Raw genomic sequence first — 16,173 nt, 5'->3', positions numbered from 1 at the left:
AAAAGTGTATGGCCATAAATCTATAGATTTATGGCCATCTATCTATCTATCTATAGGTTTATGGCCATACACTATAGAGCCATAAGAACTCTAGCTGTGGGCGCCTCGCCATCAAGGTTGTCCCCCGGAACAAGAAGGTTACATACCTCATCGCAGGCCGAGCACCGGGGCTTGAGGCTCTCGGCGTGGTGGCGGCCGCAGTAGAGCTTCCCCTCCCGGTGGAAGTAGATGAGGTCGACGAGCAGCTCGTTGCAGGTGCAGCACGTGAAGCAGCCCGGGTGCCAGCCGCAGTCGGGACCGGCACGCGAGGCCAGCACGCACATGTCACCCGCGGACAGGGGCTCCTCGCACTGCGGTACACACCGGACGAGGTGTTAGGGGGGCGCACTCTTCCCTTATCACGGGCCTATGATATATGTACACAGAGTTCATCTACGCTATCACAGCATGTTCGAACTAAAGGGGAAACTTGGATTGTTTTGTTACGTTTGCATGATATTTTAAGACTTTGGACGCCGTTAATTTGTGTCTGCTACAGATCCAGGTGGAGATGCAGTGCGTACAATTAAATAATTACACTTTGCTCCACCTAACCAAAGGCGCGCGCATGGGCAATAGCGCACCGTTTTGAGGCGGGAACAGCTCTCAAGTTTTAATATTCGACTGTGGTAACCAGCTTGTGAATTGTGAAGCACATCATAAGTGCATGCACTTATGCGTATAGGTGTGATTAGAGTGAGAAACGCTTCAGCCAGCGGTAAGCTTGTTTAGAGCAAGGAATTTCACAAATTCCTCACGAACTTCCAGAAGAAACTCAGAAAGCAGGCTGAGCGCGAAACCTGTTCGTCGGCCGCGGTGCCGATACGGTAGCATTGACCCAGTCGCAAAAGGCGCACTGTAAAACACCAGTCCGGTGGACTACAAACACTCCCGAAGCGTTAGAACTAGGTTCACGAAACGGTAGTAAGTGTTTTAGCTTGTGTAATGTGTGACGTCGCCATTCAGTCGGCCAAAGGAGACTCGTGAATCGGTGTGCATTACATTCACGTACAACTCTTACGTTTCTTTAGTAGTTCCTGACGTATAATTAGACGGGCTGAGCCACAGGGGGTGCCAAATGCCACAACTCTAACAGAAGCATAGCAATGTAGTCAGGTATAACGCTGGAAAATTTTCTTGAACAGCGTTACATCTCGCTGGCAAGGCGCTATAAACATTACACGCTTACTCATCGTGAGACAGCCAACGCAAAAAAAATAAAAAAATAAAGTGCTCAAGGGAGACAACACACACACACGCTTTTCTTTTCTTGCTGCATGTCTCTACTCGAACAACCAAGGAGTCTTGTAGTATACACCAATTAATTGCATGGCTTCGTCTAATCTCTGCTGCCATCCTCAAACTACCGAGATGGACAAGCAATTTTCAATATCTTTTTTCTTTCGAAACAAGTAGCACAGGCACGATCAGCCGAGATGACAACGCGTAAAGTTGAGCCCTGCGCTTCGCTACGATGCGCCCACGTGCGATGACTTCGGACGAGACGATCGCCACGACAGCTCATTAAAGACACTTCCTTCGAGTTCCAGCACACGCCTGCAACAGACCAGATGCGCGACGAGCCGACGTTCACCCGTCACTTTTTAGGACGCGCACCTAACGACCAGTGACGCCGAGCAGACCCGGCCACGCGTGTGTGTAACGCAGCTCCCTATACACCATCAACTGACGTCCACCGTAACCTGCTGTTAAGCAGTCTAGACTGCAGACGTACACTTAACAAGAGCAAAGGGAAAGCGCTCCCACGCCTGCCGGAATCGAAGGCAGCCCTGAACGCCGAAGGTCGAACAAAAGCGTTCACTTACAGACATGCATATACGGCAAAAATAATATCAATAAAATAAAAAAAGAACAAGAACGTAAGAGATTGGTGTTTGGACAGGCAAGAGCGCAGATCTCGAGAGTGTATACCACACCGCGCAGCGGCTGCGGCGGCCGCGCTAAGAAGGAGAGCAGAACGAAAGCGTAAAGAGGCGGGGAGAGGCAGGCACAAGACGAGAGAGAGAGGGAGGGTGAGAGGGTAAACTCGACTTCCTACCCGTGTTTGCAAAGCGCTTCATGCGTCCGCACCACAGGTGCCCACGCACTGTGGGCGCCCACGTTTTGAAGGGCCGGCCACCGACGCCAGCGAAGTCACGCACCGCACAGGACACACCCTGGCCAAAGAAGCTCGCACAGCACACACGCACACACGGCTCGCTAAAGAGTCTCCTCCCCACCTCGTCTTGGCCGTCGAAACGAGCTTCAAAAGGTTTCGGCAGCGGGCACACACTTCCGGTGAGCGTACGCGCGTCACGCCAGGAGTGCGCGTACCGGCGCGATGAAAAGAACTCGGAGGCGCGGCGTGGACATCGAGGTGCGTCGGAGGAGTCGTTCACAAAGAACCGCTGCTCGAGCGTCCGTCCGTGGCACCGAGCGACACGTCACGACGCCACGCTGCTCGCGTTGCTGTTGCTGCTGCATGCCGTGTGTGATGTGGTGGAGGGGTATCGACCGCCGCTCACGCTGGCCCGCTTGGGCTGTCCCCACGCTGCACTCCCCCGTGTTGTAGCGGGATATCGCGCGGTTTGCATGACTCACGGCTCGAGCGCGGAGCGGTGGACGACGCGGCTGGTGAGAGCGCGGTTCGAACCCACTGAGTGTGGTACACGGTGGCTTTGCGCTATGTGACTCCTGGAACGGAAGTGTACGTACTGGACAGTGAGCTCGGTCGGACTGCACTAAGCGCCTGCTCATGTCACAGCTCAGAAACGGCACTCGTTGTTACCCCAGCGTTGATACCCCTAAGAGAGAAGTATGGAAATATGGGAATGGGAATGGAATGGGTATGGGAATGGAAATATGAGAAGAGCGTCGCCGGTGGCTCCATTTTCTGTTAAGAACAGCTGCAGTTCAGGCACTTTTCTCTTTAAGGGCACACGCGCTGCCACTCGGTGGTTGATCGTGGAACGCTATATCCGTAGGGCCATGTAACTCTTCCCATACGCTAATAACCAATTGCACAGCACGTGGGGCCTGTCATACGAAGTCCAAGTTTCTCACACGTAGCTCATGGTCAACATCGCTCGTCCAGGAATCCTTAACTTCAGGCATAGGCTTTCGTACGAAGGTCAGAAGGGTACAAATACACTGCCGAAGCATGAAGACACCCGGCTCGGCGCTCAGAGCAACACATCCACAATAAACGGGTAGAGACACCGAAATTGCGGTAGTGTAACCTAACTCATAACTGACTGCAGTTCCAGTTCAGGTTTCTGCACCCAAAAGATTACGTGAGCCCTGCCGGCTCCGGGAGCACTTTATTTAGCGTAAGAGTCTGAATGGATTAAAACGACAAAGCAACGGTTATATTGCAGTTTTTGTACGCCTCACGTGACCTCAATCTCTTGCGACCTCGCAACTATCGTCATGCAACTGAAACTACAGAAGAAAAAAATTCAATTACAAATTATTTATTGAGCGCTGACAAATTCCACGCGAAGATCCATGTTTACTAATGTAGAACTCGTACCCATCAATCCAGAGCAAAAACACACTCCGAAAATTTTGGTGTCTCCCCTCCTTTAACATTTGCACGAATTCGCAGTTTATCAACAGCTCAGATCACCATCGACTATTCCAAGTGTTTCTCAATCTGCAAACTCACACAGAACAGCAGGGCGTCAGCTACAGGGGGTGTGTCGGTGCTGTAGTACGGCTCGAACCCCGGGTTCGGGTTCTTCGGTTCTTCGTGCGTCGACAGCGCGCTTCTCTCTCTCTCTCTCTCTATATATATATATATATATTGACACACTCCCCCCCGGCGTCATTCCTCCCCGCTTCCCCCTTTCACGCCGCCAGATACCCCTCCTCTTCATCCCCTTCATCACAACCCCTCATCCCGCTGCTCACGCATGCGCAGGCTGCTATAATGCAATAAGGAATAGACAGATGAATTCGGGGCTTCCGTAATGTATTAACGGCAGGCAGCGGCCGTCGGCGTCGAGGGGCATGGGAGCGTGATAAGGCGGGTGGGGGAACGACGGCGGGGTCGCTGCGGCGGCCAGGCATCGTGCGATATCCCGCAGTGCGATCGTAAAACGGGGGTGAAGGGGGGGGGGGGGCTCCTTACCTTACTAGAAACACAGGCGTGCTTGCCCCCGGCACATCTCGACCGACCTGCCGCCCCGTCGATGGGCATCGAGATTACCTGCGTCCTTAGTGGACGCACGTGGAACCTGCCGGGGCTCTGTGTTTGTATACGCGCACGTTCTTGCCTCATCCCGCGACCGTTCGCTTTTGGCCGCAACGTCGGAAATAAACGAGTACGGAGGGCTACGCTCGGGCGACCGGGAAACGTCGGAACCGATCAGATTGCACGTACTGGGAAAAACAGAGGAGTCGAATGAAACGTACAAAACAAAACAAAAAATCTAGGCAAACAAAAGGGAGAAGGGTAGGTAATATATATGGTTGCCCGGCGGTTCGCACACAGAAACGCAAGGCCCACAATGTCTAAGAATGCGGGCTTCATTGCCAGACGAGTGTACTATCTAAAATCGTCTCAACTCGCGGACCGGGCCTCGAAGAATATGGGGCCGAGACAGTGACCAGACAGATTTTGCGTTGATCTTTGTAAATGACCTTGGCGTACCTCCTGTGAGAGAGACGGTCTGACTGAGCGAATGAGGAAATGGAAATGGGTGAGCGAGTGGACGTAATGAGAGAAGGGGCACTCACGTTGTGGCACACCATGGGCTGCGTTGGCAGCGCTGCCGCGTCGACGGGTAGCTGCCGGACGGTTCCCCTGCCGAGGGCCTCGCGCTTGCGCTGCCCCGAGAAGAGGCGCAGTTCGCGGCGTTCCTCCTCGCAGAGGCCGTTGCAGTAGCGCACCTCGGAGTCGTGCGGCGGAAGCTGGTGCAGCAGCTGCCGGATGCGGTACTTCTCGCCCACGCTGTTCACGTACGGCACCTTGTCCTCGGGCAGCGAGGAGAAGTACAGGTGCACCTGCATGCACCAGACACACTCTCAAACGTCTTTCGACCGTTATTCGACGGCCGCAAGTTTGTATCCGTTTCGCCTCCGTTTTTGTTTGTCATTATACAGACCTGCAAGAAGCACCCTCGAGCTCAGTATTTATTCTGAACGCGCATTTATAGGGCATTTAGAGTATTTATAGGGTTTTATAGGGCGTTATTTATTCTGAACACGTATTTATAGGGCATATCGGGTTTTATAGGTCGTTTTAACAAAACCAGCATATTAATGGCGTGTGTTATAAGCTGTACACCATACCGCTGACCTTGAAAGTACAACAAATTCCAACAATGGAAGGCACGTGCTTCACCGTGATTTCTAGTACATCGGGCCTCTTTCTGTGGAACAACTTCAATAGCGCTAGTCTTTGTGGCTTTTCGTCCAGTCGTCGTCTTCACGCGCTTTTTTTTACTATGCATATTAACCAGCTTGGCCAACTTTCTCCTCTAATCAATGTTTCTTATCGCCGTCTAAAGCAGATACCTCGAAGTGAGCGAGTAAGTGGTGCGTGTGTTTAATTCTGGCTGCCGGTTCAGGAGCCAGTGTCCACCGTCAACGTGCAAGCTGCAACAGAAGGGCATCATGCAAGAGTTAAAGGTTTTACGAGGAAAACGTGTGATATAGTGTCGACGGTGCCGTATCCGCAGTATTCATCGCATGCTGCACACCCAAATGCCTACAGCACGGTACTATAAACTGTGAAATGTATATTTCACAGTTTACATTCACCCTATGTTCGAAACGCACACACCTGTATCGACGTTTTAACTCGTTTGTTCTGATTATGCCACCTATCGCGCAGTGCTACTATCTTACATATGCAAGATCCAATTAGGCATTCTTAAAAGGGTATGATACACGATACACGGTCGAAAATCATTATCTACAGCTTATCTGGCTCTGCTGATCGTTCAAGCGAGGTCGGCACTGCTAAACGTGTTCGTAACTCGCTGCACTTCCGAAGTTCGTGATGCAGTCTTTAAAGGTACTGACAAACGCGCAAAGCCCCTGAAGGCTGGAAATAAGCAAAATATAGCGCATACGCTGCGCACTGAACGATCTAAAGAGGTTAATCGCTCGACAGGCGCAAAACGTCAGAAACAGATTTAAACGCACGGCAAAAGAGCCTTGGACTGTTTCAGTCGCAGCGTACGGCCGTTCTCAGAATGCTCGTAAAAAATCGGCGCTGTCGGGACACGCCCAGCATGCCAAGTAGCCATTTCATGACACGCCGAGGGGCAAACCAACGTTCGACAACGGCGATTGTAAAGGCAGCTATTTGGCTCGTACACCGCTGGAACGTGGTCGTTAAAAATGCGATAGAGAGTTCGAGCTAAACACGTTTCCAACGTGAACGGTCGCGGCTTATAGGCACATGTAATGACGTCGCGATCAGAGAAGCATACAAATGTCTTGAGATTTCGCGTTTTCCTCCATATAGATATAATCGCGTCATTTTGTCCGCTTTGTGCTGTCTCGTATGTTTTGATCTGTGACAGCGGTTTTGCGTTCTTTACTTAATAAAAAAAAAAAGGCGTATCCACCAGATTATCTGCTCTTATGGTTATTCTTATTGGTTTTCGCTTTCAACGCTGTACCTTGCATTGCACAATTTTTTGTTTGGCAGGGCAAGAACTTCCCGCCTCCCACTCCAGTGAAGCAGATATAGAAGGAAGACAATTTCTACTGTTCTGCCTAACGCCTCATTTCATATTTCATCAGTTATGGCGGAAATTTAAATTTAGCCGACAGTACGTGCGTCCGACTCCGATGAAGGCTCTGGGGAAGGACATAAAGTCGTGAAACAAACAAAAAAAAGTTTTTCGTTTTTTTTCTTTTTTTGGCAAGCAGGTCTTGCAACGCGACCGAATAAGAGCGATGAGCCAAGATCGAACATCACGAATAACAAAAAAAAGACGTATATCTGAAGAGTGCCACACAAACGTTTGCAAGAAAGCGGCTCATTAATTACCGCTGGAGGGTGATACGAGAAAGAACGCTTTACCGTAAATGAAGACAGTGAAAAGAGTTGTCACGAACTGCTTTCCATCAGACAGATTTCTTCCTGCGCCACCAGACTAGTATTTTATTACCAGTCGACGCTGACCAGCTTTCCGATGTGAAGAATAAACTTGAAGCTGCCCTCTTCGAAATGACGATCATCAGACCGGATTGCGTAATGACGATTGCGATCACATATCCTCCGCTCGATTACGCACGGGGCAGGATGTAGCAGCAACATATAGGCCTCATTAACGATACGTACGGCGACAAACTGCCCTGAACAAATGTCACAAGGGACACATGGGACTGGTTTTCACGAGACCATCCAAGCTCAAGCAGCTTGGCCATTCGCGGAGCCCACGAAGAAGTCCCCAATGCGAGAATTAAGCGATGCCCGCACGCTGAGAAATATATCGTCCCGCATGCATCAAGGCACGGAAAAGAGTGCACTGAACCGCAGCAGCATAGAGTATAGGCGACGCCGCAGTGACAACTGCCTCACTCGAACGAACGTGGGCGAGCGAAGCGTAGGACGCGATTGCCGGAGAAATATCGCGCTCAGCGAGCACGTACAAGACATCAGCAATGGTGGTAGAGAGCGCCTAATTTAGGGCGCGTCCAGCGCTGGGTTCTGCTCAGAACCGCCATAAAAACTGCCTCGCATCGACGACTCTGTGCCGAGTAAGAGATAGAGGATAGCGATATATAAGCGGGGTAAATACATCAGCTGCGGTCGCCTAAATAACGCCGCTGATCGGAGGCCCGCATATGCACTGCACGGAGGAGAGTGGTATGGTGTACGTCGCGCAAACACAGGGGTTTCACCTAAGACTGGCAGCATTTTTTTAAATTGCCTTTGAATTAGAAGAGAGCTTTCTTCGGCAATAGCACTCAGCGGAGTAGCGCATCAGAATATAGCTAAGACGTGCTATAAATAGCAGACTGGTTAACTGATACTAAACAGTTAACTGTGCGGCCTCAATACTGCTTGCGCTGCAGCGGTGACGAGAACGGCATTTTCGAAAATATAATAACTAATATGGATATCAATTACGGTGTGCTACAAGCTTCTCAATAAATAAGGTGCTTAACAGTAATAGCTGAAAACTTAACTGTTGAATATCAGTTAACCAGTCTGCTAGTTAGCACGTCTTAACTATATTTTGATGCACTACACCACTGATAGTGGCATGCCGAAAAAAAGAGCTGTGATAATTCAAAAAGCCAATTTTGAAAAATGCTGACTGTCTTAGGTGAAACACCCTGTACATTCGTTCGGAAAAACGCATGACAAATAGCATAGCACCCGTGTTTGCACTTGAGTAATTGCTTAGTGTGTGTACAGACTACGTCCTTATACTAACTCACGGCAAAAGTTGGCGCCTGCAGAGGTCACTGATAGTGCAGTAGTCTCCCCCAAGTGGCAGTAATTGGCAATCCCTACTATATGTTAAACGAACTGAAAGGCACTGACACGACACGCACGTTATTGACCGCTGGGGTTAGACATCTGAGATTTTTCCGCGCCTGTTTGTATATAACACAATATTTTCGTAAATAAAGTCCGCCATATATCTCTTTTTTTTTCTTTTCTCTTCCGAATTTTATCTTCCATCAGTGTGCGAAAACGACTCAACAAGGACAGAGCGCTGTTGATCACAATGATTTTTACGCCGACATGGGATTAGGAATTACAACGACTTTCGACTGCAATACAGCGACCTGCACGAAAATTGTTAAGCGATGCAAACACTCTACAACAAGAATTTCAATAAGCATTGTCTAATGAAATCTTTGTAAGGGCTTGACGTACATAAATGCAGAGTGACGCGATTTCATTCGAACTGTCATAAATCCTGACAGCAGTGATCGACAGTAACTTAAGTTTTGCTGTTGCAGCTCAAAGCACGTCAACTAAAGCCCAGTTTGCTTCCTTGCTAAAAGCACTGAGAGATAATATCACCGATAAAATGCATAAAATGCTTTTAAGTTTGGTTCGGAACGTTGCAAATGGTTAGTCAAGGTTTCTTAGGTTCCTTCCCAACTTAGTGGTGGGTTATATTCACGTATTAAAGCTCAAATTATTTTTTTACGCTAGTTTTCGAAGCTAAGGTTGCACATTCAAGCTAAACGAATCAGGCAGGACAAGCGATGCACTATCATGCGATTATATATATATAAAAAACAAAAACTCCGTATGGGAAAAAAAGACGCAGCAAAAAACGCGGAAATGGCGATCTAGCAAGCAAATGTCTCGGTTATAAATCGTTCGATTCTAAAATGATCGTCAAGACGTGCTACAATCGATAACGCTTAATTCACCGCAAGCAGCCAGCCCAGAGAGGAAAACGATAACAAGAAGGACTCGAAAAAGGTAGCTCCCTGGAGAATTGGTCGTCAGACCTAAGAATGAATCGTTCTGTGCCCCAGTCTCGACCTCTTCATTATTGATCGAGTATTTTACCCAAGCATAGTTCTTTTCACAGACTGCTATGGATGGGTGCGCAAAATAAGGAGGGGCGCGGGCGTTCTCGCGCAATACGAGTGAGCTTCAGTGGCGTTACTATTATTTTTCAAATGTCTGACTAACCGAGGAAACGGCCTGAAGATGAATTGTAAGCGCTGGTTTGCGAGCTTTGCTGCTGATAGAGACGCGTAGCAGTGGTCGGGTGTGTTCTTTTTACATCCTCAACCGCCTGGCTACACGCGAGTAATATTTCATCCCTCGCCATGGCGTTCTGCCTCTACCGAGACGTCCAATAGGAATATGCAATTCGGCATTCACTGAAAGACGTTCACAGGGTTCACCGCGCGTTCAACAGAAAGATGTCTTCATTCCAAGAAAGTCTTGCTTAGATGCCCAATGTAGGCGCAACACTGGACTCATTTCTACTTCCGGGAAGGTGCATCTCACTTTTGCATCACGTATGCCTTTATCAAAACCTCTTGCAGCATAGAAGTTGTACGCAAACGCACAGAGCGTCGCGTATGCCTAGAACCCGTTTAAAGTGCCCTTGCCCTTACAAACAAAATTTAGACCGTCTATAGACTGTCCATACACTTCTGTGTATAAAGAGTTTATAGACTTTATAGACAGAAGTCCAGGGACAGTCTATAGGCCATGAAAATGCTATGACAACCCATAGACAATCTATATACATTTATGACCATACACTTCTAGAAGATTTTTGCCTATAGACAGTCTATAAACCATGAATAAACAAAAGTAAATATCTATGGGAAAGCAATACAGTCTATAAGAAGTCTATTGACTGTCTATAGACAATTTTTATAAGGGATGTACAGGGCACGCGCGTCTACCAACCAACCAACAAATAACACCTACACAGGCCCGGGGCGCCCCATCTATGCGAAGCAGTCGTACAGCGGGATTAAACGTGACTGCCGCCAAGGAAACAAACATGGAGAAGAAAAGAACTTCTTTCCTTGACCCTTTCCCAGGGCTTACGGTGTTTGTAAACTAAGGGCACCAAGACCACGATAAACAGTGGCGGTCGCTATGGGCTAGGCGGTGCCCTGGAACTGTAGCGATATAAACGGGTTCTTCTGCGTGGGCTGCCTGAGTGCTTTCTAACTGCAGACGCAACAGGAGCATGATGTCGATGTAGTTACAAGGTGCATTATCGTGAGCAAAGATAGACCCCCCTCGCCAGGCGCCCGCTTCCCGCGAAGAAAAAGCCACGCAAGGACCCAGACAGGACCCGGTCTCTTGGGTGCTCTCTCCGTTTCTCACGCACTTCGTGTTCGGACTTCCGCCCCTTGTTTCTTTCTTTCTTCTTTCTAGCGCACTCTTCTTTCTTTCCGTTTATTCGTTGCACGACGATACACCACGGTGACGCACCCTACGCAAGAGTGCACGAGATAGAGACCGAGGTAGTGCGGCAAAAGACTGAGTGCTCTTGGATATCCTGTTCCTCCTTCGGCGGCGCATTCCACAGTGCCGGCTTTGGCCAAACTCATGCGGCTAGAGAGAGATGAGTGGCTGAGAGATCGTTCTTCGTGAGGTAAGCGGAATGAATCCAGTGTGTGTGTGTGTGTGTGTGTGTGTGTGTGTGTGTGTGTGTGTGTGTGTGTGTGTGTGTGTGTGTGCGTGTGCGTGCGTGCGTGCGTGCGTGCGTGCGTGCGTGTGTGTGTGTGTGTGTGTGTGTGTGTGTGTGTGTGTGTGTGTGTGTGTGTGTGTGTGTGTGTGTGTGGGAGAGAGAAAAGAGAACGAATGTTCAGTGAAGGATGCACAACGCATGCACAGCGACATGCCACGCGTGACGTCTGGCTGGCGCGATGCCGCACTGCGCGTACACATGCGTCACGCGGATATCGGCGTATCTTCGCTTCACTGCAGTCTCGCTTGAACGCCTCTCCCCCCTTTCCCCAGGGGTCTCCTGCCCATACATCCCTCCTGTTTGCCCTCGTGCCACGATGCCCACCGCGGCGAGGCGGCGCTCGCCTACTTGACGTCTTTACGATTGCGCTGCCCTCCAGATAAATCTCTCGCGGGGGGCCAGGTGGGAGACCTGCGTGAGAAAAGCGGCGCGAATCGGGGCCGAACAGGGAAGAGAGGACGCCGGCGAAGCCAAATAAATATAAGTCGAGCTCGCGTATATGCGTACATGTGAGGGAGGCGCGTTGCATGGACGTCGCTGTTTTTGTTGTGAATATTTCCCTGACAAGGAATGAACGGTGCGACCGCCCCCTACCTTTCTGTGCCCCCTTCTCCCAAGGCCGGTCTTCCTGTTCTGCCAGTTTTTGGAGAGACGAAAAAAAAAATACCCAGCCTAAACTGCCTACCTCCTCAAACTTTCAAGTTTTAGGTCGTATATATACACCGCCGGGCGACAGGTGGAATTCCTGGCGCTCACTTTTAACTTCAGATTGATAGGTCGATCGTGTGTCTTGTTTGCATGGGAGAGACAGGCGCGCGCGTTTCGAAGACTGTCGCTTGCCTGGTAAGAACGTTCGCGGTGATTTTGCAGAGTTACGGCCCTCAAGGGAGCTCTCTGTCGCGGAAATCATTACTTGTGGTGCCACGATAGAAACGGCACGCACACGCGGATTGGAAGGCCTGTACAGAAAACTGACTAGGGGACTGAAGAAAGCTTTATACTCGGGCTGAACTAATGCGGCATTGTCAGAGGTTGCTGTTCGGAAGACTGTATTTGTGGCCGAAGCAACTTGGTTAGAGATCAAGTCTCTATTTTTTGAAGCTTAAATAGGCAAAGACGAGCACTTAGGAGCCCGCTGACAGCGCAAGCACAGCACAAGGATAGCCGAAAACGAACAAAAATTAAGAAAACATGATAGCGAGAACCGAGTTGCACAAGGAATAGCCGAACGGGCGATCTTACTGTGTTGAAAAATCGTCCTCCATTGTGATGCACTAAAAGCTGTAAGGTCGGCACCTGTGAATAGTGCGCACAGGGTAAAATTCCAGCATTTAGACATGTACAGTCCGCGGGCTGTAGGCCAGAAAAATACGGCCTTCGAAACCCACTTTCTAATGTCATCTTCACTTTCACGACTAGTTTCATAGGCTGAGTAGCAGTTTATGTATATTGACCGTTGACCCGGTTAGGCTGCACCTATAGTACGTACGAGCTGGTGGGTAGGCAAGCGCAAAGCAGGCAAAACATCGTACACTCTCATCAGGCTGAATGATGAAGCCAGAACCGGCACAAACACACAGATAGAACGACTTCCGCTTCCCCTATGTTCAGAAAGACAAAACCGCGGAAGCGTGCGCGAGCGACAGTTATGGATACCACAGTCAATGCATGCACCCAAAAATATGCGGGCTAAACGACCAACGGCAGCCAAACAATGCTGATCGCTACGGGAAAACACATAGAGGACAGACACGAGGAATCCTCCTCTACGTTTGCGTTCTTCTAATGCGATGGCGAGTGATATGAACGCCAGTGCCGCACAAAACAAAGACAACGTGGAGACCATATGCACATGAACTAATCAGCCGTGTCGGCGGCAAACCTGTCGCATTTCCCGCTCGGAAAAGACTGAAAAACGAACGCAGATCGTTCTGGTGCAGGCGCTCGCTTTTAGGAAGCTCCGTCCTAAACAGTGAAAGAGACAGAGAGTGAGAGGGGAGAGGGAAGAGCGGACGGTTGGCGGCGTCGGTGAGTGGCCCCGCGTATAATACGTTTTCCTTTGTTCCCCTCGGCAGCACTTTAGAACCGCTGTCGGACCGGATTGCGGCTCCGCCGTCGGCGTGATTGCCGACATTCGCGTCATACAATCGCCTCCCGCAAGGCGTTACACGACGCTCATCTGCGCTGCATGCAAAACAATGCGGCGTAATGCAGCGTGCGTACACACGGAACAGCGGAGTTCTTTTGGCCTTTATTTTTTTTTATTGAATGTCAGCGATGATTACACTGCCGGATAGGGCCGTGCAGCGCATTCTGGGTCAAACTAGGGCTGACTCTCGCTGAACGGATGCACAGCAGAACATTCGGCGCGCTTCTGGCGATTAATCGGGATGCAGGCTAATACAAGCCTCATTTAAACACCTCATGCATAGGCGCTGCATCAATGCCTGTTAACCCCTTTGTCGCCTTGTTGGCTAAGTGGTGGCCGTGCCGTACACACTTACAAGGCTGCTCGTACGCAGGAAGGACTCGCAATTGGCTGCTGCCTTGGTCGTGTTCCATCTTTGTCAGCCAATCACGAGCAGCCAAACCAAATAATCTACACTGATCACGTAGCTCCATTCTTTCATGTTGCCGCAATCCTTCTGACCTCTACACTAAATCTGTGCATTCTTTTTCCCTATTTTGCATCTGTGATTGGTCAACTGTGGTCACGTGATGCATTGCACGGCCAGCGATAGTTTGCTTATTGTGCCTAGAATATACAGTATACTCTAGGCACTATAGTTTGCTTCGCAGAATGGTCGCACGCACAAGACATGAACGCATCAGCAGCCAACTGCACGAGTGATGACATGAATATTCAATGGGTGCATTGGATTTCACATCAAAAAGTAATTCATGCTGGAGGTGCCAAAAGATGGCAAAGACTGGGCTTTTCTTTTTACGCACAATGACAATATTTTGAGCCCATTGGCTGCACTCTCATGCATTGACGGACAAAAAGTTTTGAGGAGGATGCCAAAGGAGAGGAAGAGTGCCGCTATTCTGCCGCAGCGCTTCCCGCTCTACCTGAGGCTGCGGGTAGCTCGGCAGCCTGTGTTTTTGTCTCGCGCGAGCGAGAGTTCAGGGCGCTCATTTAGCGACGCGACGATGGCACTCGAAGACAGGCCATGACACGCGCGCGTTCTCGGGGCGTGCTCCACCGAGGGGGCGGCCGTTGAACCGGCAGCCACGCGGAAGCCTCAGGCAGCGCAGATTGCGCGTCTCGCAAAGGCCGTGTCCTGGCTTCTCGACGACCTTGCAGCGAAGGCGCGCCTGCAACGGTGCGGTTAGTGGTGCTCTGGGGACGCAACTTAACGTCGAGAACGTCGACGGCGGAAGTGGATGAACAGCGACTGTTTAAAAGGTCACTGAAAACAACTCTATAGAACAACGTTGAAATTCGGGCTTGTTGGTTCATACTTTGGAGCAATAGCGCAAACAGGACAAGAGACCAAGAACGAGTAGACACACAGCCGTTGTCTACTGTGTGTGTCTACTCGTTCTTGGTCCCTTGTCCTGTTTGCGCTATTGCTCCGAACTCTATAGAACTTTCCTCCTTGGTCAAGTTCCATGGAGTGGCTTTTTATGGCTTTGCTGACTTTCGGTGAGCAGCAAAAAAAAAACATATATTGCAGAGAAATATGGGATTAAAGTGGAAATAAATTTTTCCCTCCATTCGATTCAAGCTCGCGACCTTGGTAAATTGGTAAATTGGTTTTTGAAGAAAGGAAATGGCGCAGTATCTGTCTCTCATATCTCGGCGGACACCTGAACCGCGCCGTAAGGGAAGGGAGGAAAGTAGGAGTGAAAGAAGAAAGAGAGAAAGAGGTGCCGTAGTGGAGGTCTCCGGAATAATTTCGACCACCTGGGGGTCTTCAACGTGCGCTGATATCGCACAGCCCACGGGCGCCTCTTGCGTTTCACCTCCATCGAAACGCGGCTGCCGCGGTCGGGTTCGAACCCGGGTACTCCGGCTCGGTAGACGAGCGCCTTACCACCGAGCCACCGCGGCGGGTCGCGACCATGATGAGAACGTTTTGTGCGTCGGCAACTCCGGGATCGCCGGTTTGAAGCGGATGGCGGTGTGGCCTGGCCTCAGAGATCCGCATTTGAAATGCACTGGACGTCATCCCACTTAGTTTACGAGAACATGTGCAGTCCGTACCAGCCTTTCATTTCTGTCGAGTTTTAGAGCTGCTGCAAAAAGCTTCGTTTTCAGTTAAAGTATCCTGTTAGTCGCTCTATCTATATAAACCATCTCCATTTGCCGTCCCTGTCTCATTAAATAGACCTGGACTGGTTATTTCCTCTACAACAGCGCGACTTTTTTGGAAGCACTCGAAGAGGTATACCCAAAGAACCGTCCTTCCCCCTTATTGCGTTTATATTATGTTCGCCTGCAAAAACTGCGCCACTATGCTTTTGCCGAGGCGCAGCCTGTACACCTGTCATGGGTCTTGCGGCAAACTTCCTCAATCCAGAAATACGTTTCAGGAACAGTATCCAGACAGCGCAAAATACGCGTTACTGCAGCCAGCCACTCTGAGCAAGGTTATACTTCAACACTTGAATTATGGAGAGTTTTTCTGCGGACAAAGCTTTTTCAATGTATTTACGCCTCCTTAATATAGCAACTCGTTGTTCGGATAATGGACAAGGGGAAAATGCACGCAGCTCTTTGGGACCCATGTATTTTTGTCGCATTAATAAGGAAGGGGATGATAACGAAATCTTTACTGCCCCAGCCGGATGTTTTATCTTAAGAATTTTGAGAGCAGGACACTGCAAGAATGCGGTGAAAAAGATCAGATGACTGAGCGATGGTCCTTTCGTTTTGTGGTTTCATGCTTTGCAGTGCAAAGTTTCCCAGTCGATGCGCCTTGTCATTTTCGTATTCCATGAATGGTTGTGAAGAGAACTCTGCAGC

At 49.7% G+C, this 16,173-nt stretch overlaps 1 protein-coding gene across 3 annotated transcripts in view; it reads right to left on the bottom strand.

Moving 5' to 3' along the window:
• LOC149358743 (uncharacterized) overlaps nt 1-16,173 on the bottom strand; it is a 297,550-nt gene that overhangs the window by 6,243 nt on the left and 275,134 nt on the right. For all 3 annotated transcript variants that reach the window (XM_089570924.1, XM_089570925.1, XM_089570923.1), the window contains 2 exons: nt 4,780-5,046; nt 147-350 (listed from right to left, as the gene is read on the bottom strand). In XM_089570924.1, the coding sequence (XP_089427050.1) occupies nt 147-350; nt 4,780-5,046 (471 nt within the window). The remainder of the gene's footprint in view (nt 1-146; nt 351-4,779; nt 5,047-16,173) is intronic.

This window comes from Amblyomma mixtum, chromosome 2 (assembly GCF_055824585.1).
Source record: "Amblyomma mixtum isolate Tamu chromosome 2, ASM5582458v1, whole genome shotgun sequence".
NCBI classification, from domain to species: Eukaryota; Metazoa; Arthropoda; class Arachnida; order Ixodida; family Ixodidae; genus Amblyomma; species Amblyomma mixtum.
Note: the sequence above shows the minus strand (reverse complement) of the source record. Positions and strands in the feature narration are given on the sequence as shown.